Source organism: Coregonus lavaretus, assembly GCF_964263955.1.
Source record: "Coregonus lavaretus genome assembly, chromosome: 19".
NCBI classification, from domain to species: domain Eukaryota; kingdom Metazoa; phylum Chordata; class Actinopteri; order Salmoniformes; family Salmonidae; genus Coregonus; species Coregonus lavaretus.
Window position 1 is genome coordinate 13040366 of NC_140006.1, and position 26597 is coordinate 13066962.

The 26597-nt window shown below is 44.4% G+C and overlaps 3 protein-coding genes across 3 annotated transcripts; 2 read left to right on the forward strand and 1 right to left on the reverse strand.

Annotated features, from left to right (window-relative positions):
* Positions 1-13537: 13537 nt before the first annotated feature.
* LOC311146571 (C-C motif chemokine 4-like) lies at positions 13538-14963 on the forward strand. The gene is made up of 4 exons (XM_084183089.1): positions 13538-13695; positions 13957-14068; positions 14203-14280; positions 14501-14963. Exons 1-4 carry the CDS (start codon positions 13620-13622, stop codon positions 14562-14564), a joined length of 330 nt encoding a protein of 109 aa, XP_084039215.1. The 5' UTR covers positions 13538-13619; the 3' UTR covers positions 14565-14963.
* A 516-nt stretch (positions 14964-15479) lies between these two features.
* Positions 15480-22539, forward strand: LOC311146615 (calcium-binding protein J-like). Its single transcript, XM_084183145.1, has 6 exons — positions 15480-15559; positions 15765-15862; positions 16020-16130; positions 21684-21825; positions 22057-22171; positions 22377-22539. The coding sequence occupies exons 2-6, from the start codon at positions 15793-15795 to the stop codon at positions 22515-22517; spliced, it is 579 nt and encodes a 192-aa protein (XP_084039271.1). The 5' UTR covers positions 15480-15559; positions 15765-15792; the 3' UTR covers positions 22518-22539.
* Positions 22540-22811: 272 nt separating this feature from the next.
* Positions 22812-24741, reverse strand: LOC311146636 (C-C motif chemokine 20-like). Its single transcript, XM_084183167.1, has 4 exons — positions 24617-24741; positions 24246-24363; positions 23719-23796; positions 22812-23181 (listed from the first exon to the last, which is right to left on the reverse strand). The coding sequence occupies exons 1-4, from the start codon at positions 24690-24692 to the stop codon at positions 23052-23054; spliced, it is 402 nt and encodes a 133-aa protein (XP_084039293.1). The 5' UTR covers positions 24693-24741; the 3' UTR covers positions 22812-23051.
* Between the last annotated feature and the right edge of the window lie 1856 nt (positions 24742-26597).

Here is a 26597-nt window from a genome sequence, read left to right on the forward strand (position 1 = left end):
TATAATACACAGCACCAGTCAAAAGTTTGGACCCACCTACTCATTCAAGGGTTTTTCTTTATTTTTACTATTCTTTACATTGTAGAATAATAGTAAAGACATCAAAACTATGAAATAACACATATGGAATCATGTAGTAACCAAAAAAGTGTTAAACAAATCAAAATACATTTTATATTTGAGATTCTTCAAATAGCCACCCTTTGCCTTGATGACAGCTTTGCACACACTTGGCCCCGCCGATCCTACACGACTGGTCTGCCGACGAAATCGTCTGATGTGGTTACAACAGGCTTCCCGTTACGACGTCGACCACGAAGATTCCATCTGCTAGCCCCGGCCTGCTAGCACACGCTAGCCGTGGCCTCTTGCTCGCTAGTGCTTTAGCAGCCCCCGAACTACCTCCGAACTATCCTATTGCTGTTCACCTGACCTTATGATAACTCAGCTATACAGCTGATGCCTGCTGGACTGTTCTTTTTTACGGTACCGCATCCTGTTTATGTTTAGCCTCAGCCCAAACTGTGTCGTCATTACCAGCTATTGTCTTAGCTCTCTCAAATTACACCTGTGATTGCTTTATGCCTCTCTCCCATGTCAATATGGTTTGCTTATTGCTGTTTCGGTTATTTCTAATTGTACTATTTCACTGTAGATCCCCCAGCCCAGCTAAACCTGCCTTAGATAGCTCCTTTGTCCCACCCCCCATACACGCGGAGACCGACTCAATCGGTGCCTCCAGTGATGCTATCTCTTTCATTGTTACCCAACGCTTAGGTTTACCTCCACTTTACTCATATCCTTCCATATCCTTGTCTGTACATAATGCCCTGAATCTTTTCTACAACGCCCGGAAATCTGCCCCCTTTATTCTATGTACCCAACGCACTAGAAGACCAGTTCTTAAAGCCTTTAGCCGTATCCTTATTTAGTCCTCCTCTGTTCCTCTGGTGATGTAGAGGCTAACACAGGCCCTGCAGCCCTCAGTATCACTCCTACTCCCCAGGCGCTATCATTTGTTGACTTCTGTAATCGCAAAAGCCTTGGTTTCTTGCATGTTAATATCAGAAGTCTACTTCCTAAGTTTGAGTTATTCACTGCGTTAGCACACTCCGCCAACCCTGATGTTCTAGCAGTGTCTGAATCCTGGCTTAGGAAGGCCACCAAAAATTCTGAAATCTCCATCCCCAACTATAACATTTTCCGTCTAGATAGAACTGCCAAAGGGGGTGGAGTTGCAATCTACTGTAGAAATAGCCTGCAGAGCTCTATCATACTATCCAGGTCTGTGCCCAAACAGTTTGAGCTTCTACTTCTAAAAATCCACCTTTCCAGAAATAAGTCTCTCACTGTTGCCGCTTGCTACAGACCCCCCTCAGCCCCCAGCTGTGCCCTGGACACCATATGTGAATTGATTGCCCCCCATTTATCCTCAGAGTTCGTACTGCTTGGTGACCTAAATTGGGATATGCTTAACACCCCGGCCATCCTACAATCCAAACTAGATGCCCTCAATCTCACACAAATTATCAACAAACCTACCAGGTACAACCCTAAATCCGTAAACATGGGTACCCTCATTGATATCATCCTGACTAACTTACCCTCTAAATACACCTCCGCTGTCTTCAACCAGGATCTCAGCGATCACTGCCTTATTGCCTGCGTCCGTAACGGGTCCGCGGTCAAACGACCACCCCTCATCACTGTCAAACGCTCCCTAAAACACTTTAGCGAGCAGGCCTTCCTAATTGACCTGGCCCAGGTATCCTGGATGGATACAGATCTCATTCCGTCAGTAGAGGATGCCTGGTTGTTCTTTAAAAGTAATTTCCTCTCAATCTTAAATAAACATGCCCCATTCAAAAAATACAGAACTAAGAACAGATATAGCCTCTGATTCTCCTCAGACTTCACTGCCCTTGACCAGCACAAAAACATCCTGTGGCGTACTGCATTAGCATCAAATAGCCCCCACGATATGCAACTTTTCAGGGAAGTTAGGAACCAATATACACAAGCAGTCAGGAAAGCAAAGGCTAACTTTTTCAAACAGAAATGTGCATCCTGTAGCACTAACTCCAAAAAGTTTTGGGACACTGTAAAGTCCATGGAGAATAAGAGCACTTCCTCCCAGCTGCCCACTGCACTGAGGCTAGGAAACACTATCACCACCGATAAATCTACAATAATCGAGAATTTCAACAAGCATTTTGCTACGGCTGGCCATGCTTTCCACCTGGCTACCACTACCCCGGCCACCAACTCTGCACCCTCCGCTGCAACTTGCCCATGCCCCCCCCCGCTTCTCCTTCACACAAATTCAGACAGCTGATGTTCTGAAAGAGCTGCAAAATCTGGACCCCTACAAATCAGCTGGGCTAGACAATCTGGACCCTTTCTTTCTAAAACTAGCCGCCGAAATTGTCGCCCCTATTACTAGCCTGTTCAACCTCTCTTTCATAACGTCTGAGATCCCCAGAGATTGGAAAGCTGCCGCGGTCATCCCCCTCTTCAAAGGGGGTGACACTCTAGATCCAAACTGTTACAGACCTATATCCATCCTGCCCTGCCTTTCGAAAGTATTTGAAAGCCAAGTTAACAAACAGATCACCGACCATTTCGAATCCCACCGTACCTTCTCCGCTATGCAATCCGGTTTCCGAGCTGGTCATGGGTGCACTTCAGCCACGCTCAAGGTCCTAAACGATATTATAACCGCGATTGATAATAGACAGTAGTGTGCAGCCGTCTTCATTGACCTGGCCAAGGCTTTCGACTCTGTCAACCACCGCATTCTTTTTGGAAGACTAAATAGCCTTGGTTTCTCAAATGACTGCCTCGCCTGGTTCACCAACTACTTCTCAGATAGAGTTCAATGTGTCAAATCGGAGGGCCTGTTGTCTGGACCTATGGCAGTCTCTATGGGGGTGCCACAGGGTTCAATTCTTGGGCCGACACTTTTCTCTGTGTATATCAATGATGTCGCTCTTGCTGCTGGTGACTCTCAGATCCACCTCTACGCAGACGACACCATTTTGTATACATCTGGCCCTTCATTGGACACTGTGTTAACAAACCTCCAAACAAGCTTCAATGCCATACAACACTCCTTCAGTAGCCTCCAACTGCTCTTAAACACTAGTAAAACTAAATGCATGCTCTTCAGTCGAACGCTGCTGGCACCCGCCCACCCGACTAGAATCACTACTCTCGACGGGTCTGACCTAGTATGTGGACAACTACAAATACCTAGGTGTCTGGTTAGACTGTAAACTCTCCTTCCAGATTCACATTAAGAATCTAGAATCGGCTTCCTATTTCGCAACAAAGCCTCCTTCACTCATGCTGCCAAACATGCCCTCGTAAAACTGACTATCCTACCGATCCTTGACTTCGGCGATGTCATTTACAAAATAGTCTCCAACACTCTACTCAGCAAATTGGATGTAGTCTATCACAGTGCCATCCGATTTGTCTCCAAAGCCCCATACACTACCCACCACTGTGACCTGTACGCTCTTGTTGGCTGGTCCTCACTACATGTTCGTCGTCAAACCCACTGGCTGCAGGCCATCTATAAATCACTGCTAGGCAAATCCCCGCCTTATCTTAGCTCATTGGTCACCATAGCAGCACCCACCCGTAGTCTGCGCTCCAGCAGGTATATCTCACTGGTCATCCCCAAAGCCAACACCTCCTTTGGCCGCCATTCCTTCCAGTTCTCTGCTGCCAATGACTGGAACGAATTGCAAAAATCTCTGAAGCTGGAGACTCTTATCTCCCTCACTAACTTTAAGCATCAGTTGTCAGAGCACCTTACCGATCACTGCACCTGTACACAGCCCATCTGAAATTAGCCCACCCAACTACCTCATCCCTATATTGTTATTTATTTTGCTCTTTTGCACCCCAGTATCTCTATTTGCACATAATCTCTTGCACATCTAGCATTCCAGTGTTAATACTAATTGTAATTATTTTGCACTATAGCCTATTTATTGCCTTACCTCCATACCTTGCTACATTTGCACACACTGTATATATATTTTCTGTTGTATTTTTGGACTTTGTGTTTTTTACCCCATATGTAACTCTGTGTTGTTGTTTTTAATCGCACTGCTTTGCTTTATCTTGGCCAGGTCGCAGTTGTAAATGAGAACTTGTTCTCAACTGGCTTACCTGGTTAAATAAAGGTGAAATAAAATAAAAAATATAAAATTATCTCAACCAGCTTCATGAGGTAGTCCCTAGGAATGCATTTCAATTAACAGGTGTGCCTTCTTAAAAGTTAATTTGTGGAATTAATGCGTTTGAGCCAATCAGTTGTGTTGTGAAAAGGTAGGGGGGGGTATACAGAAGATAGCCCTATTTGATAAAAGACCAAGTCCATATTATGGCAAGAACAGCTCAAATAAGCAAAGAGAAACGACACTCCATCATTACTTCAAGACATGAAGGTCAGTCAATACGGAACATTTCAAGAACTTTCAAAGTTTCTTCAAGTGCAGTCGCAAAAACCATCAAGCACTATGATGAAACTGGCTCTTATGAGGACCACAACAGGAATGGAAGACCCAGAGTTACCTCTGCTGCAGAGGATAAGTTCATATGAGTTACCAGCCTCAGAAATTACAGCCCAAATAAATGCTTCACAGAGTTCAAGTAACAGACACATCTCAACATCAACTGTTCAGAGGGGACTGTGTGAATCAGGCCGAATTGCTGCAAAGAAACCACTACTAAAGGACACCAATAAGAAGAAGAGACCTGCTTGGGCCAAGAAACACGAGCAATGGACATTAGACCGGTGGAAATTTGTCCTTTGGTCTGGAGTCCAAATTGGAGATTTTTGGTTCCAACCGCCGTGGCTTTGTGAGACACGGTGTGGGTGAACGGATTATCTCTGCATGTGTATTTCCCACCGTAAAGCACGGAGGAGGAGGTGTTATTGTGTGGGGGTGCTTTGCTGGTGACACTGTCTGTGATTTATTTAGAATTCAAGGCACACATAAACAGCATGGCTACCATAGCATTCTGCAGCGATACGCCATCCCATCTGGTTTGGGCTTAGTGGGACTATCATTTGTTTTTCAACAGGACTGTCACGGTTTCGGCCGAGGCGGCCCCTCCTCCTTGTTCGGGCAGGTTTCGGCGGTCGTCGTCTCCGGAGTACTAGCTGCCACCGTTCTATGTTTCTTGTTTGATTGGTTTTGTCTGTTTGTCACACCTGTTTTGTGTTATGTCTCATTAAGCACCCTATTTAGTTCCTTGTTGTTAGTTAGGTGTTGTGTGTAATTGTTCCTTGTCGTGTTGCTGCGCTACCTGTATTTTGGTGCGCTATTTTGTAGCTTACCTCCTTGTTTGTATTTTAGGAGAAGATTACGCACTTGTTTAGTGCGCCCGTTTGTGTACGCCTGTGCGCGCTTTTCTCGCCTCCGGGCTGGTTTTGGATTATTTTTGTGTGATCTACTAAAGTATTTTGTTGGACTTTACTTCTGCGTCCTGCGCCTGATTCCACACCACACCTACCTACAGCAACTCGTGACAGAATTACACACCACATATGGAATCAGCAGGAGCACCCACCGACAGCATGGAGGAGCGTCTTCGTGGTCAAGAGGATCGTATCAACCAAATCGGGCACGCCTTGGACCGCGTCATGAACACCCTCCATCGATGGGAGACCAGCGGGGTACCCACACCCCCACCTATCGCACCATCACCATCGGACAGCCCGCCCGTCCAACTACCGGAACCCAGTGGGATTCGGCTCTCGCTCCCGAGGGCGTACGACGGCACCGCTGCCGGGTGTCAGGGGTTCCTATTACAAGTGGAGCTCTACCTTGCCACCATACACCCGGCGCCCTCGGGATACGAGAGCGTTTCCGCCCTCATCTCCTGTCTCACCGGCAAGGCGTTGGAGTGGGCCAACGCCGAATGGAGGGGAATAGACGCCGCCACAGTCACCTATGCGGAGTTCTCCCGCCGCTTCCGTGCTGTCTTCGACCATCCACCAGAAGGGAAGGCGGCGGGGGAGCGTCTATTCTACCTCCGACAGGGGATGAGGAGCGCTCAAGAGTTTGCGCTGGAGTTCCGGACTCTAGCGGCAGATGCAGGGTGGAATGAGAGGGCCCTCATAGACCACTTTAGATGTAGCCTTCGGGAGGACGTCCGCAGAGAGTTAGCGTGCAGGGATACTACACTAACATTTGACCAGTTGGTGGACATGGCCATTCGGCTGGACACCCTGCTCGCGACCCGCGGACGTCCCAGGTGGGGGCCTCCCATTCCACCCTCCAGCGCCTCCGAGCCGAGCCCGATGGAGCTTGGAGGTGCTGGCGCTAGAGGGAGGAGAGGAAGGAGCCCGAGGGGGGCAGTCTCCTGCACCAACTGTGGCCGCGGAGGGCACACCGCGGCTAGGTGCTGGGGAGGGTCTCCTGGTGAGGGAGATGGCAGGTCACACATTGGGGAGTCCTCCCAGGTGAGTAGGCGCCCTACTTACCCAGAGCTTTCTGTCGTACACATTACATTACCTGTTTGTTTCCCACAGGTTGCACCTCGTTCCCAGCATAAGGCGCTAGTCGATTCAGGCGCAGCTGGGAATTTTGTAGATCGTAAATTCTGTGTTGAGTTAGGGATTCCCCTCCTTCCAGTCGATAAGCCCTTCCCTGTACATGCCTTAGATAGTCGTCCGTTAGGATCTGGGTTGATTAGGGAGGTCACGGCGCCACTTAGGATGATGACGCAGGGGGGTCATGAGGAGACGATTCAACTCTATCTGATCGACTCTCCTGCGTATCCGGTGGTACTGGGGCTTCCCTGGTTGATTACCCATGATCCTACGATTTCGTGGCGAGAGAAGGCTCTTAAAGGGTGGTCTGCTCAGTGTGAGGGGCTATGTCTGGGTGTTTCCGTAGGGGCGACCTCGGTGGAGAGCCCGAACCAGATGCCAGCACTGCACATTCCGCCTGAGTATGAGGATTTGGCACTCGTGTTTAGTAAGACCAGAGCGGCACGGTTGCCGCCTCATAGACAGGGGGATTGTGCGATAGACCTCCAGACAGGAGCTGCGCTCCCGCGGAGCCATGTGTATCCTTTGTCACAGGAGGAGAAAAGGGCAATGGAGACTTACATTGCCGAGTCTCTGAGACAGGGATACATACGGCCCTCCACTTCTCCCGCGTCCTCAAGCTTCTTTTTTGTGAAGAAAAAGGATGGAGGTTTGCGTCCGTGTATTGATTACCGCGGTCTCAATCAGGTGACTGTGAAATATAGTTATCCACTCCCGCTGATTGCGACCATGACGGAGTCATTACACGGGGCACGGTTCTTCACAAAATTGGACCTCAGGAGCGCATATAACTTGGTGCGCATTAGGGAGGGCGATGAGTGGAAGACAGCATTTAGTACTACCTCCGGCCATTACGAGTATCTCGTCATGCCATATGGGTTAATGAATGCTCCATCAGTCTTCCAATCGTTTGTAGATGAGATTTTCCGGGACATGCAGGCGCAGGGAGTAGTGGTGTACATAGATGATATTCTTGTGTACAGTTCTACTCGGGCCGAGCATGTAGCCCTGGTGCGCAGGGTATTGAGGAGACTGTTGGAGCATGACCTGTATGTCAAAGCCGAGAAATGTCTGTTCTTTCAGGAGTCAGTCTCCTTTTTGGGTTACCAGTTGTCTGCGTCAGGGGTGAGAATGGAGGTGGACCGAGTGTCTGCCGTGCGTAATTGGCAAACCCCAACTACGGTTAAAGAGGTGCAGCGGTTCTTGGGTTTTGCGAATTACTACCGGAGGTTTATCCGGGGTTTTGGACAGGTGGCAGCTCCCATAACGTCTCTTCTGAAGGGGGGTCCGGTGCGCTTGCAGTGGTCGGCTGAGGCGGACAGGGCCTTTGGGAGACTGAAGGACCTGTTTACCTCGGCTCCAGTGCTGGCGCACCCGGATCCCGCTTTACCCTTCCAAGTAGAGGTGGACGCATCTGAGGCCGGTATCGGGGCAGTTCTTTCACAACGGTCCGGCACACCACCTAAGCTCCGCCCCTGTGCTTTTTTTCTAAGAAGCTCAGTCCGGCGGAGCGGTATTATGACGTAGGGGACAGGGAGCTGTTAGCCGTAGTACAGGCCCTAAAGGTGTGGAGGCATTGGCTTGAGGGGGCTCAACACCCTTTCCTCATTCTGACCGACCACCGTAACCTGGAATACATTCGGGCAGCTAGGAGACTGAATCCTCGCCAGGCTCGATGGACTATGTTTCTCGCCCGGTTTGTGTTCAAGATCACTTACATCCCTGGGTCCCAGAACGGGAAGGCAGATGCCCTGTCCCGGCGGTATGACACGGAGGAGAGGTGCGTGGAGCCCATTCCCATACTACCGGAGTCTTGGCTGGTGGCACCGGTGGTGTGGGAGGTCGATGCGGAGATCGAGCGGGCATTACGCACCGACCCTAGCCCTCCACAGTGTCCGGTGGATCGGACGTACGTCCCGCTCGAGGTCCGGGATCGGCTGATTTATTGGGCTCACACGTCACCCTCCTCTGGACATCCAGGTATTGGCCGGACAGTGCACTGCCTTAGTACAAAGTACTGGTGGCCAACATTAGCCAGGGATGTGAGGGTTTATGTCTCCTCCTGCTCAGTGTGTGCCCAGTGTAAGGCGCCCAGACACTTGCCCAGGGGTAAATTACAACCCCTGCCCGTTCCACAACGACCCTGGTCTCACCTCTCGGTGGATTTTGTTACCGACCTTCCCTCCTCACAAGGGAATACCACCATCCTGGTCGTTGTGGATCGGTTCTCGAAGGCCTGTCGTCTCCTTCCCATGCCGGGTCTTCCTACTGCCCTACAGACCGCTGAGGCTCTATTTACTCACGTCTTCCGGCATTACGGGGTACCCGAGGATATAGTGTCCGATCGAGGCCCCCAGTTTACCTCCAGAGTCTGGAGAGCCTTTATGGAACGGTTGGGGGTCTCGGTGAGCCTTACCTCGGGTTACCACCCGGAGAGTAATGGGCAGGTCGAACGAGTCAACCAGGATGTGGGTAGGTTTCTGAGGTCATATTGTCAGGGCCGGCCGGAGGAGTGGGCGAGATATGTGCCCTGGGCCGAGATGGCACAGAACTCTCTCCGCCACTCCTCCACTAGACTAACCCCTTTCCAGTGTGTGTTAGGGTACCAGCCGGTTCTGGCACCTTGGCATGAGAGCCAGATCGAGGCCCCTGCTGTGGATGAGTGGGTGCGGCGCTCGGAGGAGACGTGGAACGCTGCACACGTCCATCTGCAGCGAGCCATCCGTCGACAGAAGACGAGCGCCGACCTACACCGCAGTGAGGGGCCAGTGTACGCACCTGGAGATCGAGTCTGGCTCTCAACCAGAAACCTGCCCCTCCGCCTGCCCTGCCGGAAGCTGGGTCGGCGGTTTGTGGGGCCTTTTAAAGTCCTGAGGAGATTGAACGAGGTGTGTTACAGGTTACAACTGCCCATTGATTACAAGAATATTAACCCCTCGTTCCATGTGTCTCTCCTCAGGCCGGTGGTAGCTGGTCCACTCCAGGACTTTGAGATTGAGGAGACTCCTCCGCCCCCGTTGGACATCGAGGGGGCTCCGGCGTACACTGTTCGGACCATCCTGGATTCGAGACGCCGGATGGGGGGTCTCCAATATCTCGTGGAGTGGGAGGGGTACGGTCCGGAGGAGCGGTGCTGGGTGCCGAGGAGGGACATTCTGGATCCGTCCCTGCTGACCGAATTCCATCGTGGTCATCCTACGCGCCCTGCTCCGCGTCCTCCTGGTCGTCCCCGAGGCCGGGGGCGGCGCACGGCTGGAGCCGCGCGTCAAGGGGGGGGTACTGTCACGGTTTCGGCCGAGGCGGCCCCTCCTCCTTGTTCGGGCAGGTTTCGGCGGTCGTCGTCTCCGGAGTACTAGCTGCCACCGTTCTATGTTTCTTGTTTGATTGGTTTTGTCTGTTTGTCACACCTGTTTTGTGTTATGTCTCATTAAGCACCCTATTTAGTTCCTTGTTGTTAGTTAGGTGTTGTGTGTAATTGTTCCTTGTCGTGTTGCTGCGCTACCTGTATTTTGGTGCGCTATTTTGTAGCTTACCTCCTTGTTTGTATTTTAGGAGAAGATTACGCACTTGTTTAGTGCGCCCGTTTGTGTACGCCTGTGCGCGCTTTTCTCGCCTCCGGGCTGGTTTTGGATTATTTTTGTGTGATCTACTAAAGTATTTTGTTGGACTTTACTTCTGCGTCCTGCGCCTGATTCCACACCACACCTACCAGGACAATGACCCAACACACCTCCAGGCTGTGTAAGGGCTATTTTACCAAGAAGGAGAGTGATGGAGTGCTGCATCAGATGACCTGGCCTCCACAAGCCCCTGACTTCAACCCAATTGAGATGGTTTGGGATGAGTCGGACCGCAGAGTGAAGGAAAAGCAGCCAACAAGTGCTCAGCATATGTGGGAACTTCTTCAAGACTCTTGGGAAAGCATTCCAGGTGAAGCTGGTTGAGAGAATGCCAAGAGTGTGCAAAGCTGTCATCAAGGCAAAGGGTGGCTATTTGAAGAATCTCAAATCTCAAATATATTTGATTTGTTATACACTTTTTTAACATTCCATATATGTGATTTCATAGTTTTGATGTCTTCACTATTATTCTACAATGTAGAAAATAGTAAAAATAAAGAAAAACCCTGGAATGAGTAGGTATGTCCAAACTTTTGACTGGTACTGTATGCCATTTAGCAGATGCTTTTATCCAAAGCGACATACAGTCATGAGTGCATATAATTTTACGTATGTGTGGTCCCAGGAATCAAAACCACTATCCTGGCGTTGCAAGTGCTATCATGCTCTACCAACTGAGCTACAGGTCCTCAGTTGGCTAACAGAGACTTCTACTTTTCCATCACACAGCATTAGATATGATACATCATCATCAGTCATTAATAAAGGGTTTTCTAGAAATCTGACTGTAGTGGGATAGAGGTCAGGTCAGATGAATGCTACATACTATATATTAATACAGAGTTGCCTAAACTGAAGTATGTGAGAGGTTACATCTCACAGCCAAAAAAACATTGGTCATGATCAGTCATTGATACAGGCTTTGCTAGACAGCATGCGACATCACATTTTATGTATTTTTTTTAGCATACACTGTATTTACAAAGATGTTAAAATAAACCTAAATCTAAACTAAACCTAGCATGACATTCCCAGGTAAGAGATAGGTCAAGCTCTAATAAATTGGCAATGACCAAACTCTGGATTATGAATGGGGATTTAGAGAATGCATGAAAAAAGCAGAACTTCTGTTGTTACACTCTCTATTTTCTTTCTAATTCATAAACTTAAGACTTTTGCAATAGCCTTAATTCAGCTAAACGGATCTGAATGACCAAACTGCTGGTAAAGTTTAGGCCTACTTCTGCTTTTCATTCACAATGCAGAACTAGAGAATGAGGGCATTTTCAAACATTAATTCAAGACATTGGTAATTTGTCTTTCACCATTTCAGGGTGCACTTTATCTGAATTATTATATTATTCAACAACCACAACAACAACCAAAAACACCTTGCCCAATGCAGTCTGAAGACAGGCCGTGCCCTGAAAGGCATGACTATCCAACCCAGGGGGCCGAACGTGTGACTCAATACCCACACCATCGACCTGTTTCCTGTCACGCCAAACGCATATGTGACACAAACAGACACAGCGCTGTCTCTAAGGAAATCAATGGGACGGATGCATCTCAATAGCGTAAGGCAATACGTTTCGGCATATACTATGAGTTGCCTTTTTATCCACAAAGCCATATTTTCGCTCAGAAGAGTGCAGTCTGCACACTGCAAAAATACATCATCCATATTCACTGTTGAGGTGAACCTTTCTGCCCGATGAGATGCTGGTGGTGGTAAGCAGCTTCCCCTAGATGGGCAACTAGCCGCCCGTGGACCATTTGAAGGCCCTCGGATCATTATTATTTATGATTATTTACTCAGTCGGGGTCTCAACTTACTGTTGCGAGTTAGAATAGTAGACTACACAAGCTGCAATTTCGAAATGTGGTTGTGCATCTGCTGTTTTTCTCTTGTTATTTACATTTTATGCCAGTTTTTACATTTTATGCCAGTCACTGACAGTCTATCTAAACTTGTTATTATGGTTGAATTACCAACCTGGCTAACAAAACAAATATTTTGATAGTCAGTCTCACTCAGATATCAAATTAAAAACTGCAAACATTTCTCTCCAGCCTATGGAAAAATGTGTAGAATTGCAGCAAACTTGTTTTAAAACTGCAACATTTTCTCTACACCCCATGGCAAAATGTGTAGAATTGCACAAAATTAACTCAAATTTTATCTGAGCTGTCAAGAGGGAGGACACTAAAATGTTTTGCTCGCAATGTGGGGGGGTATGGATGTGGGTACGCAGACCCGCGAGCAACTGCGGCCCCTCATGATGAGTTCTGATTTTTTATGTCCCCCACCCCTATCAAAGTTGCCCTTCCCTGCCCTAGGCCAACCATACCCAACTTCCCCAAAGGATTGGTGTGGTCTGAGGCTGGTGCACTTGGTTTCAGGGAACGGAAGACTCTCCCTCTTTCTTCCTCTTTTCTCTTTCCTGCTCTGACCGCAATGGTCCGATCTGGATGGAGGGAGGAAGGATGGAAAGAGGGAGGGGGGAGGGCGGGCGGGAGAGGAGGAAGGAGGACTGAGGAAATGTGTGCAGTCACCAGCACATGATCTCATGACCTCACAGCATACCCAAACACATCTGCTGACATCTTCACGTTTGGACCTCGTCACCCCACCATGCCACACATTCACATACAAATACACAAAGTGGCATACCGCAGTTTCGCGGGGCCCACCTGCAAGGTCTGAGCAAGGGCTAATTTCCTGCAATTCTATACATTTTGCCATGGGACATATAGAAAAATTTGCAGTTTTATAGCTAATGTCATACTATTCTGCATATTTTGCAATGAGGCCGAGAATTTTTTAAAAGCTAATTCCCTGCTATTCTACACATTTTGTGTAGTGCATACACACACACACAGACCCCAAGTACCAAACGCTGCACAGCGGACATCACAATCTGGTCATGGTAGAAAGGACTTGGCACTTTCTAACCACAAATATGATTTTCACCACTGAATCCCTAGCCCTGGGTTTGTTTTGATTCAATGGACTAGGCCGTGCACATTCAGGTCCCTATAGGACTCATGAAAGAACCATCCCCTAACCTAAATCCAACATAAATGCTAAATTTTCCAACACTAGAGAAATCCATAGGCCTGAATCCATCTAGCCAGCGGCCTGACCATCATTCAATCAGCACACCTTGGTCTTAATTATGCAATCTTTACAGGAAACGTCTGACTAAGCAGAAGCACTCATGGGTGTTTCCCCCCCCCGTCCCCCTCACTCTGAAAAAAAAACACAGATCCGGACAGACTAGATCAGGTTCCTCTTTTTAGGGTTTAAAAGCTGAGGCTCTGGTCAAGAAAGATCAGTCATCTCCTCTCCTCCAGCCGGTTCTAGCCTTCTGAATCAGACAAGAACACAGTTGAGAACACTACAGAACATCTCTATAGCAACCATGCAGCTGTGCTACGGACCAATGGCGTGCCTCGCTCTCTTCGCTGTCATTCTCTCGTTAACGGCCACTGACACTGGTAAGTACAGTTTACTGATGTAGTGAATTTGGGGGATATGTTGGACTTGACCCAACAACTTTGCATCTGTTCATCTAACAACTAAGATAATGCCAAGAGATCTGAAACCCTTGGCAAAGTTATTGGTTTAGCCCAAAGTATGTGTTTTATTAACTCTGTAAATACAATATTTTCTGGAATAAAATTAGATATTAGAGCGGGGTGGTGGTGGTGGGTTAAAACATTTTATCCTAAACCACATATGCTTCTTTAATTCTTCAGATGCAAACAAGGTTCACAACTGCTGCACAGAGGTCTCCAGGCAGAAAATCACATTACCCATCATAGGCGCCAGAATTCAGAAAAAGGCCCTTCCCTGCGTCAATGCTGTCATGTAAGAACCTCCCATCCCAACAGAACTTCACAAATAAAATGTATAGGCCCACATTTACAACCTCCAGTCAGATGAATGAGTTAGGACAAGAGTAGGACAGTTGTCTAAATGTTGTCATCTTGTGTTCCACATAGCTTCGAGACTGAAGATGGAGAGATCATCTGCAGCCATTGGAAAGAGGCCTGGGTTCGACACACATTCTTTCAGCTGGAGTAAGTCATCAACAATATACCCAATGAGTGATCAATAGTCAGTCATATTCATTCATATACATAGTGTAATACTCACTGTTACGTATTTTCATGGCTGGCTAGAGTAGGTGACCTGCACAAAGACTTGCACAAAGGCCATAAGAGAAAAGACTGGGTGTAAAATAAATAAATGGTTGAAGGAAAGACGTTGAAATGCTCACTGTGCTGCTGTTTCTTCTAGGATGTCCAGAAGATTACTGAACACACAGAACACCACCACCACCTCCCCCACCACCTCCCCATAGAGGACGTTCTTCATCATCATCATCATCACTGGCTGAACTTGAGGGATAGCATTGTTTAAACCTGTAATTGAAATTATCAACTTTTAAATTAAATTATTTATGCTATAGAAGGTATATTTAAAGCCATTTAGATATTGTGAGAAAAGCTGGTGTATTTATTATTTATTGCCAGTTGAAATATTTATTGGGTGTTAAATGTGGAGTGAATGGCTTTGTATGAAATGCAGTTTGCTATATGCTATTAACATGCAGTTCAGTCATGTGATGTATATCTTAAAGTCAAAGGTTAACAGCCTATTTCCAAATTTAAATAAAAGCTCCAATGGAGAATGGAGATGTAAGAATGTATGTCAAATATTTATACAAAATAAAACAACGGAATCCCTTGCTATCCCATCTTATAATCAATCCCGTAGTCATTGCGTTATAAAAACGAGTCCTGCGTATTGTAAATTCTCCATTTGCATGGATGAATTGGCTTTATACTCCATATACTAATTTCTTCATACTGAACCACACTTTGGCTGAATCGCCTCTACTTATGGATTGTTGTCGCCACCAGGCGGATTCAACGTAGCATTGCAGCTTGCCTTCAACATGTATGAACACGTATCGTTTGACATTGTGCAATTGTCGACAGTGACCTTTCCTTATTTCTTCTCTTTCATTTACACTGACTTCGAAGTTTCATTAGGTTCTAGGGTTGCATTATAGTTGATGCAATATGGTGGACGCCTAACAGAAATGAAAACTCTGTGGAAATATGTTGTGTCCTGCACATCAGTCAGGTGAAGGAAATTAGATGAAGGGAATAAAAGCTTCTAGATCAACCGGCTTTTTGACACGCGACATTCTGACGTTTACTTTCAAAAATCTGAAATTCCAAACTGACCTTTCAGACCGTTGCTAGTAATTTGCTTGCTAGCTAACCATCTAGCTAGTGAAATTATTTAAATTTCACCTGGAGCCTGTCTATCAAATGAAGTGAAACAGAGGTTTGATGAGAAATGTATAACGTTAGCTAGCTAAGTTAGATATCGTGTTATTCGCTAAATAAATAGCGAGCAAAATTATTCAAAAGATTATGCAAAATACACTAGTTGGAACCGTTAACGTACCTAGCTAGCTACTTACTAATCTACTGTAGTTGGCCAGCAGTTAACAGCTATCCTAAATGTACTGTACTTGTATTCTTGACAGGTGCAAACTAGCCAGGGTAGTTTGCAAGATGGGGATGTCATTGTCATATCCACTGGTGAAAGAGCCAGAAAGTTATGTTGATCCTGATTTCAATGAAGGTAATGTCAACAACCTTTAGTAGCTAGCTAACGTTCGCTATCTAGCTAACACGTAACAGTTAACGTACATAGCTAGCTAGTTAACGTTAGCTAGCTAGCTAAATTAGTAACCTGTGCATGGCTGGTTTACCATTCTTGTTTCCAAACGCCACACCAGACTCTGACGAGATGAATTTTGCAATGGAAATGCATGAGATTAATCTGCGCTACACATATGACATGATCCAGCAGAGGATCCACTCTATCAAAGAGACCGCCAAATTTGACAGTGAGTTTGGACCTCATAATTTTTTGGGGAAAATTATATATTTTACATTTTTTACATATTCTATTAGAAATAGGACATGTTTGACTTTCAAGAAAAACAAATTGGTCAAACTCAGGCACTTAAATTCCTGTTAGGTGCATAAAATTAATCCCATACAGTCATTGCATAATGTTAAAGCCCTGTTAGTTGCATAAAATTAATCCTATACAGTCATTGCATAATCCTAACCGGGTTGAAATTTGTAACCTAAATTAGCCATAGCACTGTGGGTGATTGAGATTAAGCTATCATAATGGTAAACACTTGAATAGGATTTTAATGTATATATGAAATGTATTTAACATTTTTGAAATTTGATTAATTTTCTCTATAATTTAGCCTAACAACAGGGTGGAAATGTATGAGTTAGACAAACAGACTAGCATTATGAAACATGGAAAAATAGATACAACCGAGTGTATATACACTATAAATACAAAAGTATGTGGACACCCCTTCAAATTTGTGGATTTGGCTATTTCAGCCTCGCCCGTTGCTGACAGGTGTATAAAATTGAGCACACAGCCATGCGATCTCCATAGACAAACATTGGAAGTAGAATGGCCTTACTAAAGAGCTTAGTGACTTTAAACGAGGCACCGTCCTAGGATGCCACCTTTCCAACAAGTCAGTTCGTCAAATTTCTGCTTTGCTATAGTTGCCCCGGTCAACTGTAAGTGCTGTTATTGTGAAGTGGAAACGTCTAGCAACAACAACAGCAGCCCCGAAATGGTAGGCCACACAAACTCACAGAACTGGACCACCGAATGCTGAAGCGTGTAGCGCGTAAAAATTGTCTGTCCTCGGTTGCAACACTCACTACCGAGTTCCAAACTGCCTCTGGAAGTAACGTCAGCACAAGAACTGTTCGTCGTGGGAGCTTCATGAAATGGGTTTCCATGGCAGAGCAGCCGCACACAAGCCTAAGATCACCATGCGCAATGCCAAGTGTCGGCTGGAGTGGTGTAAAGCTCGCCGCCATTGGATTCTGGAGCAGTGGAAACGCATTCTCTGAAGTGATGAATCACGCTTCAACATCACCAACTTTGTGGCAACAGTTTGGGGAAGGCCCTTTCCTGTTTCAGCAATGCCCTCGCGCACAAATTGAGGTCCATACAAAAATGGTTTGTCGAGATTGGTGTGGAAGAACTTGACTGGTCTGCACAGAGCCCTGACCTCAACCCTATCGAACACCTTTGGAATGAATAGGAACGCCGACTGCGAGCCAGGCCTACTCGCCCAACATCAGTGTCCGACATCACTAATGCTCTTGTGGCTGAATGGAAGCAAGTCCCCGCAGCAATGTTCCAACATCTAATGGAAGGCCTTCCCAGAAGAGTGGAGGCTGTTATAGCAGCAAAGGGGGGACCCACTCCATATTAATGCCCATTGTTTTTGGAATTTTGGAATGAGATGTTTGACGAGCAGGTGTCCACATAATTTTGGTCATATAGTGTATATATTTTGTGTTGCATTGCTTTCCCACCCAAAAAATTATGATACTTCCTGAACTTGATGTCATTGTGGGAAGGGGCTGTTTTCTAAAAGGAGAATTACTACATAGTAACAGGGTGGAAAGTGATATCAGGGACACACAGAAAATGTTAAATACAATAATAATAAATACAATAATCATGAAAAAAAACGTTTTTCATTAGAGAGATTTTAACTAGGACTATAAAATAATGAAGAAATACAGCCTTAACAGCCAAATACTCCATCTAAACGTAGGCAGGGCAAACCCATGTTGGTGAATTCTGGTATATCATGAATTAAATCAATCACAGCACGTTTTTAGACTCATACCATTGGAAATTAATGTTGAAAGTTCCATTTATATTCCTAAAACTTTTGTTGAAAATTATGCTGTCGCTGCTTCCTGTTGACAAGACATTTTAATAAATAGCCCAATGTCAAAACACAGTTTTAAAGTGTCCAAATCAATAACCAATATGCAGAAACAGTTTGTGATAGATTGAAAACCTAAACATTAAAATGTATTATCTACACAACAATAGTAATCATATTACTTGTATTTTTTTAAACGAGCACCTTATAAACTGCACATGCACCAAAAACCCTGTTGTTTTGACAATTGACAATAAATCACTCATATTGATTAGGGAGGAAATCAGGTTGTACATGCTGTTGAAACTAACACAACTAAAAAACCACATGGAAACTGGAGGTATTTTTTACATCACAGGTTAGAGGACAACCTGCAGAAGATAGTCAGCTACATTTCAATGTTGAATTTTGATACGGGGGTCGCCAAAACAGAAAGGGAAACGCAACACTGTTTTGTCAATTACTCATATCGATATCAAGTTCAAATCAATAGAGCGAGGGGGGGATCAGGTTGCACGTCCTGTTAAAACTAACACAGCTCAAAAACCATACAGAATCTGGGAATAATTTGTATATCACTGGTAGAGGACAACTTGTAGAAGACAAGCTACATTTTTAAGTGTTGCGTTTTGATTGAAGTGGATCGCCAACGCGGCAAGTGTAACGTAACAACACTTTCTTGTTAATCATTCATATCATTACACGTTGAACTCAATAGAACGGGGGCAAAACGTTTGGGTAGTATGCGTTGTATAAACGTACATTATACAAAGGCCACACGGAAACTTGGAATAACCTATACATGGTTGATTAGATGACAATTTGTTGAAGTCTTCTATCTATATTTTGGAATGGCGGATGTTGATTTCGGGAGGCTGCCATCATGGAAAAGGGAACAAACCACTTTTTCTGATAGTTAACTTCAACGAATCACAACCCGCCTTAGGATATCAACAGTGACAACAGTTGGTTGCTATTTAAGTGATAGTTTGACTGTCAAATCAGAGTATTGGTGTGTGGCCAGCGACTTTTATAGAGAGACCGCCCCGAATTATCCGTGCCATTTGAGAAATAAAATAATAGCTGAGTTGTAAGTCCTGCGACCCCCTGTTGACAAAATCAGCAGTACAAAACCAAAGATATTGATCTGTTTTAAGCAATTGATCTTGTGTCATCGTGTTGCCTATAAACTTTTCTACTAACATCACCAATCTGAGGTCAAAATAATGTGTACAGTGCGTTTAGAAAGTATTCATACCCCTTGACTTTTTCCACATTTTGTTGTTACAGCCTGAATTTTAAATGGATAAAATTTAGATTTTGTGTCACTGGCCTACACACAATACCCTATGATGTCAAAGTGGAATGATGGTTTTTCGAAATTTTTGAGTCAATAAGTATTCAACCCCTTTGTTATGGCAAACCTAAATAATTTCAGGAGTAACAAGTGCTAAACAAGTCACATAATAAGTTGCATAGACTCACTCTGTGTGCAATAATAGTGTTTAACATGATTTCTGAATGACATCTCTGTACCCCACATACACAATTATCTCTAAGGTCCCTCAGTTGAGCAGTGAATTTCAAACACAGATTTAACCACAAAGATCAGGGAGGTTTTCCAATGCCTCGCAAAGAAGGGCACCTATTGGTAGATGGGTGAACAAAAAAAAGCAGACATTGAATATCCCTTTGAGCATGGTGATTTTTTTTATTACACTACAAAGATACAGGTGTCCTTCCCAACTCAGTTGCCGGAGAGGAAGGAAACCGCTCAGGGATTTCACCATGAGGCCAATGGTGACTTTAAAACAGTTACAGAGTTTAATGGCTGTGATAGGAGAAAACTGAGGATGGATCAACAACATTGTAGTTACTCCACAATACTAACCTAAATGACAGAGTGAAAAGAAGGAAGCCTGTACAAAATATTCCAAAACATGCATCCTGTTTGCAATAAGGCACTAAAGTAAAACTGCAAAAAATCTGGTTATGTTTGGGGCAAATCCAACACAACACATCACTGTGTACCGCTCTAAATATTTTCAAGCATGGCGGTGTCTGCATCATGTTATGGGTAGTGCTTGTCATCGGCAAGGACTAGGGAGTTTTTTAGGATAAAAGTAAATGGAATAGAGCTAAGCACAGGCAATATCCTAGAGGGAAATATGGTTCATTCTGCTTTCCAACAGACACTGGGAGACAAATTCACCTTTCAGCAGGACAATAACCTAAAACACAAGGCCAAGTATACACTGGAGTAGCTTACCAAGACGACATTGAATGTTCCTGAATGGCCTAGTTACAGTTTTGACTTATATCGGCTTGAAAATCTATGGCAAGACTTGAAAATGGCTGTCTAGCAATAATCAAAAACCAACTGGACAGAGCTTGAGGAATTTTAAAAATAATAATGTGCAAATATTGTACAGTACAGGTGTGCAAAGCTCTTAGAGACTTACCCAGAAAGACTCAGAGCTGTAATCGCTGCCAAAGGTGATTCTATCATGTATTGACTCAGGGCTGTGAATACTTATGTAAATTAGATATTTCTGTATTTCATTTTCAATAAATTAGTAAACATTTTCTAAAAACATATTTTCACTTTGCCATTATGGGGTATTGAGTGTAGAAACAAATCTGTGTAAAAAAAATATATTTAATCCATTTTGAATTCAAGCTGTAACATAACAAAATGTGGAATAAGTCAATGGGTATGAATACTTTCTGAAGGCACTGTAATTCCCCCCAATTCGATGTGGTCAAAATGTCAGCTTGTGTAATGTAATAACACATATAGTACTGTCCACATCATGGAAAGTAGTGTTATATAAATTCATTCGATATAGCAAAATAATATAATATCTTAATTTAGGATGATATTAAAGCAAACTTACAGATTTTTTCAATAATCACATACTGTATACACTGCGTGTACAAAACATTAGGAACACCTGGTCTTTCCATGATATAGATTGACCAGGTGAATCCAGGTCAAAGTTATGATCCCTTATTGATGTCGCCTGTTAAATCCACTTCAATCAGTGTAGATGACGGGGAGGAGGCAAGTTAACCACATAGAGTCGATTGACATACGTCAATCTAAGTAACATAATAAAATAAACCCCATCAAAATGCTTCAGTTTAAATTAAGAGATCTGTTTTTTTGCATTGGATGCGTCTCAATCCACCACATCTGCCGATGTCGCACTTTCTCATCTGTGGTGAAAGAGTTGACTCACTTCCGTCTGTTTTCCATAAACAAGCGCTGTAACATGGAAATATGGCCGTGTGGGAACCCTAACCCTATAATGGTGTGTAGTAATTGTACTTTTTTTTAAATCTTGATGATATGAAAGATATGTTCCTTATGTTTCCAAAACCGTACCGCAAGCGATGAGGGTTAACTTTTAGAGCAAGTGTCTGGGCTCTTAACAAAACTCCCCCGATACTATCGTCAATAGGCGCTAAAGGGAGTTAGCGTCTATGAATGGGATAACTAGGCTATACATACTAAATCATCTTTGGCTATACCATCATGCAATGCAAACAAGCTAACATTAGAGCGTACCAAGATAGCCTACATAGCTAGAAGGCCTACTTGTGTGGATTATTTGGCCTGCTGTGTTTTATAAATGTAACCCATGTGTATCTGCCTGCGTGCAGAGTATAGCTATGACTGGAACACCAGTGTGTTGGATCTGAAGAACAAGTTTCCCCACTGGACAGCTGATGACCTGCTCAACCTGAGACGGCAGTTTGAGATTTTTGACACCAACAAAGACCGCCTGCTGGACTTCAGCGAGTTGTGAGTGAACATAGGACATTCAGATGTGACTTTTGATGTCATGTGGCTACTCAGTGATATTTAGCTGAAGGCTAGGTGGCTGTAGGTGGCAGCACATATACAAATTCCATCTACAATAATGAGGTAGGCCTACTAGTAGTCTTATTATGAGTCTCTGTCATGGTTTTAAACCATCACACTTGAATAAAGTGTGTACTGCTAGCACAGACACCTCCCTCTACCCCCTGACAGTTGCGCTTCTCTGAACATGGTCAATGATGCATCAACTATGGAGGCCAGAAAAGAGATGTTTAATACGGCAGACAAGGACAACTACAAGTCCATCAACTTTGAGGAGTACCTCCAGGTAGAGTACACACATAATGGAATTGTTTCACCTGTTTTGGACATATTATTAGAAGCGGTGATGTGATGTTTTTGCATCTACTTACAACTAAAACCTTGTTAGCTTGTATTGCACAACAGAGGATGAGTGTGTCCCTGTTTATTTTGTGTCTAGGCCTATATTGTGATTATATTGGTCTGTATTGTAACTGTTGTGTCCCCTCCAGCTGATGTATGACCTTAAGCAGGGCACCCCGGTCCCCAAGCCTCTCGAGAGCGAGGACGACAAGGACACGGCCACCGGTGACATCATCTGTGAGGTGGCACGCATGGACACCTTCCAGCAGATGTGCTACGGCGTCTTCTAAACACAAATACACGCACCTCATAATATGATGGATTTGTTGTGCTTTAACTGAATTGAGAAAATTGTATAAATTGGCTTTATATAATTCAAAATGATTAAATATACAGTAATTTTCCCAAGCTCTTGGTTTGTCTCAGTGAATCAGGTGGCCATTTGAAGTCATGATGGTTTATGGTTTTGCACTGCACTGCAATGTTGATCTATGTTTCAATTCACAATCACATTCACAACTAATGTCCATGCCATTGTCAGCTCTAGTTCTACAGTAATGTGACTCAAAGAAATAATCAAGGCTGGCAATATATCAAATTCTTTATTTCTGCCGACCTTAAAAGAAACACACATTCAACATTTAAATGTTGAAAAATAGAACTCATTGAAGCCTTTGACTAAAATAGCTTATATTGTGGAATCAGAGGACACCTGTAAGCTTAAGCATGAATATAGTACTACAATCATTAACAACAGTAAACGTCAGAACTAATGCAATGCAATGCATTATATTTTAAAATAATATCTGCATCATATGGCCACATTACTGAATGTTGTGATTACTGGTGATGTTGGAGAATGTTGTGTTGCTGTGGTTGAATGTTCCTTTCAGATCGGGGTGGGGGGTTTTGCCCGTCACAGTGTTGCTGCCAGACATCTTCTTCAGTTTGAAGCTGCATATAACACAGAATATGAAACTCAGGAAGGCAGTAGTTTGTACATGGCGTAAAACCCGTATGGCAAGTTCGATTGACATCCAGTCTTGTAACTGCTGTATTTGTAGTTTTGGTGTATTTGTAGTTCTGAGACATTTTGGTGTGTGTAGTTAAAGTGAGAATGCTTTTGGAAAATTTCCATACAGGATTTACCACAGTGTTTTACCCAAAAGGCTCAGACTTTTCTGTTTTTATCTACGAGGGCCGGCACCATTTGTCTCACTGGGCCATAGCTCCGGCGGACCTGCTCTCACTTGGGGCCAAAGCAAGGCCACTGGTACTTAACAGTGGCTAATTTGAACTTTAACACATCACAAAGCAACTGTTTTGATTATGCAGAGGTTGTTGATTCTGCTCTTCACAAGTCCTCACTGTCAGCACTAGCTATGAAAACACAATTTCCCTGGTATAACATAAAGGAGTATACACTAGTGTAACACTGGTGTTACAGTTGATAAGCAGCATCTGTGTCTTAAGAGGAGTGTGTTTGTGTACCTGAGACGAGCCAGAGCCTTCCTCACCCATTCGTCCTTAACACTGGCGCATACCTTTTTGTTCTTCAAGGTATAGAAGCTACAACAGAAAACACACTTAAAGCTAGAATTCTTAGTTGCTACATACATTTTTGGACTTACAAATTAATGATATATACCCATTTATTATTGAAGAATATAACTTAGAAATGCCTCATGAGTTTAGTTCACCTGTTATACCCCATCAGAACCCAAAATATTAGCTTGTTTTGTAAACAATGTAAATGTAAAGTAAACAATATAGCCTCAACATGGTTAAAACTATAGTTTGTATATTGTGGATGGTCAGTCCTTGCATTCATAGCTCTGTCTATGAATTTGAGAGAGGTTACATTTCTCCAGGCCTATACCCCAGCTTTTTAGGCTTTGTTATTGTTTCAATTAAGGACTGTAGCTTTAAACCTTAACCTCATAGAGATGACAAAATATGAGCATACATTCTAAGAGTATGGTCAAAGTGTGTGTGTGTATACTTTGTTCAGGGCTTACATGATAGCGTTGATGTTGCACACCTCCTTGGAGCTCTGTAGTTTGTAGCCTTTTATCTGCTGGTAGGGTACAGGCTTCTCTTGGTACTCCACACAACAGTAAAGTTTCCTAGGACCATCTGAACACATACACAAACATCAGTCAGCCACATGCCACACACACATGCAGACCAATGTAAAATGTTATTTCACTGTAATCTATTCTGGGATCTACAATATAAGCTTCTAATCTGATCTAACCTAACCAATATGACCCCAAAACAGAGTTGGCAGGTCTCACAGCTAGACCTTATCAGACCTTGGTAAAACAAAAGTGGTACATATACATGGGCAAACTCTTAAACAGGTCAATTGGTTACCAGGTAAACTTACATGCAGCTGAGGTAGAACTGAACATGGTCACAACGCAGCAGAGAAAAAGGATTGTCTCCAGGTATCTGGGAGCCATGGTGATGGTACGTAGGACCAGAAAATATTCACAAAACACACCTACTGACTGATCCTACTGTATATACCCCTACAAATAGATGTGTGCATGTGTGCGTTTGTGGATGATACTGATACGTGTCAATCATGTCATACACTCCTAACCTGTGGTTACTAAATTGAGGACAGGAAGCCCATCTCTGCATCATGGCTGACAGAGATGCTAACGGGGAAGTTTAGTGACACAGATATTGTGTTAATGTTGTTCTCTACCACTGTCCATGACCTGTTCACATGACCTGTTTAGTTCGGGCCTATATCCGTTGTTGCACTGGTTGTTGCTGTATGCTAATTTGTTGTCAGTCAGATAACCTGGTAAAGGTCATATCAACGGTGCTTACCTAAAGGTGCTTGAATGGTGTGTGTTTTGACTGATATACATACAGTAGTGTCCTTACAAATCTAGGGACTTAATCTAGAGGTACGGACATCTAGGCCAAATGAATTGTTGGGCTGACAGACGGTTGCATGCTGAAGGCCAACTCAGGCTCCCCTCGACTTCACTGCAGTATGCATTTTGTTTCCCAAACAGAGTAACATCACCCCACATTGACATGAAAAGGTTTGTTGATCAGTGAGTGTTTAGCTGTCATGTACAGTGGGGAAAAAAAGTATTTAGTCAGCCACCAATTGTGCAAGTTCTCCCACTTAAAAAGATGAGAGAGGCCTGTAATTTTCATCATAGGTACACGTCAACTATGACAGACAAATTGAGAGAAAAAAATCCAGAAAATCACATTGTAGGATTTTTAATGAATTTATTTGCAAATTATGGTGGAAAATAAGTATTTGGTCACCTACAAACAAGCAAGATTTCTGGCTCTCACAGACCTGTAACTTCTTCTTTAAGAGGCTCCTCTGTCCTCCACTCGTTACCTGTATTAATGGCACCTGTTTGAACTTGTTATCAGTATAAAAGACACCTGTCCACAACCTCAAACAGTCACACTCCAAACTCCACTATGGCCAAGACCAAGGAGCTGTCAAAGGACACCAGAAACAAAATTGTAGACCTGCACCAGGCTGGGAAGACTGAACCTGCAATAGGTAAGCAGCTTGGTATGAAGAAATCAACTGTGGGAGCAATTATTAGGAAATGGAAGACATACAAGACCACTGATAATCTCCCTCGATCTGGGGCTCCACGCAAGATCTCACCCCGTGGGGTCAAAATTATCACAAGAACGGTGAGCAAAAATCCCAGAACCACACGGGGGACCTAGTGAATGACCTGCAGAGAGCTGGGACCAAAAGTAACAAAGCCTACCATCAGTAACACACTACGCCGCCAGGGACTCAAATCCTGCAGTGCCAGACGTGTGCCCCTGCTTAAGCCAGTACATGTCCAGGCCCGTCTGAAGTTTGCTAGAGTGCATTTGGATGATCCAGAAGAGGATTGGGAGAATGTCATATGGTCAGATGAAACCAAAATAGAACTTTTTGGTAAAAACTCAACTCGTTGTGTTTGGAGGACAAAGAATGCTGAGTTGCATCCAAAGAACACCATACCTACTGTGAAGCATGGGGGTGGAAACATCATGCTTTGGGCTGTTTTTCTGCAAAGGGACCAGGACGACTGATCCGTGTAAAGGAAAGAATGAATGGGGCCATGTATCGTGAGATTTTGAGTGAAAACCTCCTTCCATCAGCAAGGGCATTGAAGATGAAACGTGGCTGGGTCTTTCAGCATGACAATGATCCCAAACACACCGCCCGGGCAACGAAGGAGTGGCTTCGTAAGAAGCATTTCAAGGTCCTGGAGTGGCCTAGCCAGTCTCCAGATCTCAACCCCATAGAAAATCTTTGGAGGGAGTTGAAAGTCTGTGTTGCCCAGCGACAGCCCCAAAACATCACTGCTCTAGAGGAG

Coding starts and splice junctions, on each gene's coding strand:
- LOC311146615 (XM_084183145.1), top strand. CDS start 15,793: ATGGGGATGTCATTGTCATATCCACTGGTGAAAGAGCCAGAAAGTTAT. Junction 16,131..21,683: donor AGAGACCGCCAAATTTGACA/GTGAGTTTGGAC, acceptor GCCTGCGTGCAG/AGTATAGCTATGACTGGAAC. Junction 22,172..22,376: donor ACTTTGAGGAGTACCTCCAG/GTAGAGTACACA, acceptor TGTCCCCTCCAG/CTGATGTATGACCTTAAGCA.
- LOC311146636 (XM_084183167.1), bottom strand. CDS start 24,692: ATGGCTCCCAGATACCTGGAGACAATCCTTTTTCTCTGCTGCGTTGTG. Junction 24,364..24,616: donor CAGTTCTACCTCAGCTGCAT/GTAAGTTTACCT, acceptor GTATGTGTTCAG/ATGGTCCTAGGAAACTTTAC. Junction 23,182..23,718: donor AAGGCTCTGGCTCGTCTCAG/GTACACAAACAC, acceptor TGTTATATGCAG/CTTCAAACTGAAGAAGATGT.
- LOC311146571 (XM_084183089.1), top strand. CDS start 13,620: ATGCAGCTGTGCTACGGACCAATGGCGTGCCTCGCTCTCTTCGCTGTC. Junction 13,696..13,956: donor GTTAACGGCCACTGACACTG/GTAAGTACAGTT, acceptor TTAATTCTTCAG/ATGCAAACAAGGTTCACAAC. Junction 14,281..14,500: donor CACACATTCTTTCAGCTGGA/GTAAGTCATCAA, acceptor TGTTTCTTCTAG/GATGTCCAGAAGATTACTGA.